Source organism: Priapulus caudatus, unplaced genomic scaffold, assembly GCF_000485595.1.
Source record: "Priapulus caudatus unplaced genomic scaffold, Priapulus_caudatus-5.0.1 Scaffold703, whole genome shotgun sequence".
NCBI lineage: Eukaryota > Metazoa > Priapulida > Priapulimorpha > Priapulimorphida > Priapulidae > Priapulus > Priapulus caudatus.
Genome location: NW_014577764.1, coordinates 36,457 through 38,597, shown reverse-complemented (window position 1 = coordinate 38,597; position 2,141 = coordinate 36,457). Strand labels below are relative to the sequence as shown.

The 2,141-nt window shown below is 47.2% G+C and overlaps 1 protein-coding gene across 1 annotated transcript; it reads left to right on the top strand.

Annotated features, from left to right (window-relative positions):
• Window positions 1-915, top strand: LOC106812936 (the record flags this gene model as incomplete). The annotated part of the gene is given in 2 exon segments (XM_014816946.1): window positions 1-152; window positions 399-915. Coding segments are annotated over 2 exon segments (248 nt in total), but the record flags the coding sequence as incomplete, so codon positions are not given.
• Window positions 916-2,141: the final 1,226 nt, after the last annotated feature.

Sequence of the window (2,141 nt, the reverse complement as noted above, 5' to 3'; positions counted from 1 at the left end):
TTGCAGAATTAATTCAGTTGGAGGAACAGATTGTCACAGAGAGGGATTCTTCTTCAGCGAGTGTGAAACGTCTGGAGTGTCAGCTCGGACAAGAACTCGATGGACTTAGGTCTCAGCTTGCTGCCATCGTCACAGAGCGCAACGCACTACTGGTATGCCAACGCAGTCTCTAGCTGCTATTTACAATTAAATTTCCAAATAATCGTTGTTTTCATTATCCGTTTTTATTGCTTTCGTGCGTAGGATGAAAGCTGAGATGCAACTTTATCAGGAGTCTATCAATATCGATAGACTCCTGACTTTATGTATGTGTTACAAACCTTGCAATAGTTCACGCTGCTCATTCGTGGCAAAGTTTCGCTTTCGTAGCAACGCTGTTTTTGCTGGAATTGTTGCAGACAAACGCGAGGCAGGAAGGAATGCAGTTAGAGCCGCAGTCAAACATGAGCCAGCCCACCGAACCTTGCTCCCCGGCAGAGAGCGACAAAACATAACTGACATACGAGTTTACAGTAATCACAACAAAATATGTTTAATCAAAACATGAGAAGCATAGCTTAATATAATCTTATATAACCTATACAGCAAATACATGGCCTCTATAGCATATATATATATAAACTCATTGCGTTATATCCGGCGAATTATTTTTGCATTTTTTCGAATAATTATATGATAATTAGATCGCAGAAGTGATTAATCGTACATTTAAGAAACGATGACATATAAGTTGATTGTGTGACTTTGCGTGTATCTCGGCAATCACACTATAGCTAGTTAGTTATAATTAGTTGTTGTGTCTTCGCAGCATAAGATGCTGCTATGTAAAACGTTTATACGGTCCATCGGTGGGCAAAGCAAGGCCATATAGTTAGTACGCTCCAATGTATTTCTAATAAATCATTCTCAAATGACCGATGGTGTTTTTATGCGAAGTTTGTGGAATGAGAGGGCAGCGGGCTTATCGCTTATTCAGAAGTGCTGCGATGATTGTGAACTGACATGGGAGTTCCGCTTGAATGTTAGTGATGGTGGTTATGGTAGTCATACCTCTAACCTTTGCCTCCTTACCCTAACATCTACACTGCAACCCCTAACCCTTACCCTTTCCTGCTCACTCTAAAGCTAATCCAAATCTAACTGTATCTCCAACTCCATAACCCTAGTCTCGTTACCCTCGTACTAAGACTAAATCTAACTACACATCTAACCGTAACCTTTACCTCTACTCTGATCGTAGCCATAACCATCTTCACACGCGCCTACTGCAACACACTGCGTGCGTGCGTGTGTTCGTCCATGCATCCGTACGTGTGCGTGTCAGTTTACTCGTCGTGGCCAAGATTAAAGCGGTCATCTGTCACCCGTGTCCATCGTCGCTGTCATCTGTCACCTGTGTCCATTGTCGCTGTCATCTGTCACCTGTGTCCATCGTCGCTGTCATCTGTCACCCATGTCCATCGTCGCTGTCATCTGTCACCCGTGTCCATCGTCGCTGTCATCTCTCACCTGTGTCCATCGTCGCTGTCATCTGTCATCTGTGTCCATCGTAACTGTCATCTCACCTGTGTCCATCGTCGCTGTCATCTGTCACCCGGTTCTGTCGTAGCTGTCATCTGTCACCCGTGTCTGTCGTCGCTGTCATCTGTCACCCGTGTCCATCGAACTCATCTCTCACCTGTGTCCATCGTAACTGTCATCTGTCACCCGTGTCCAAACACCTCGTCCAGCGTGAGGTCACGGTCACAGAGCGTGGGTCGCGGCCGCCTCAGATATCGCGCGCGCCTCGCCTGCACGAATGCAGCCAGTAGCTCAGTCCCTCCCTCCCCCATGTCACTACACACTGATAGTAGCTCGCCCCAAACCGGCGACCCACACATTCGTGCCTCCCCCTCTCCCCCTCACCACGCGACCACACCTGCCCCTCGTCTCTCTAAGTACTGACGCACACGATGCATGTCTACTTGCACCATGCAGAGCACCGGCTTCCCGCGAGGATATGACTGAAACACCAATTCGCAAATGGAACTGTGAACGCCTTCGCAGACGTGCATCGGATGCACGTCTGCAATCTGGCAGATGGGTAACGCAGGAGAGCTCTATTCGGTGAAAGCTTGTGTCTAGTTGAAACATAATGTTGC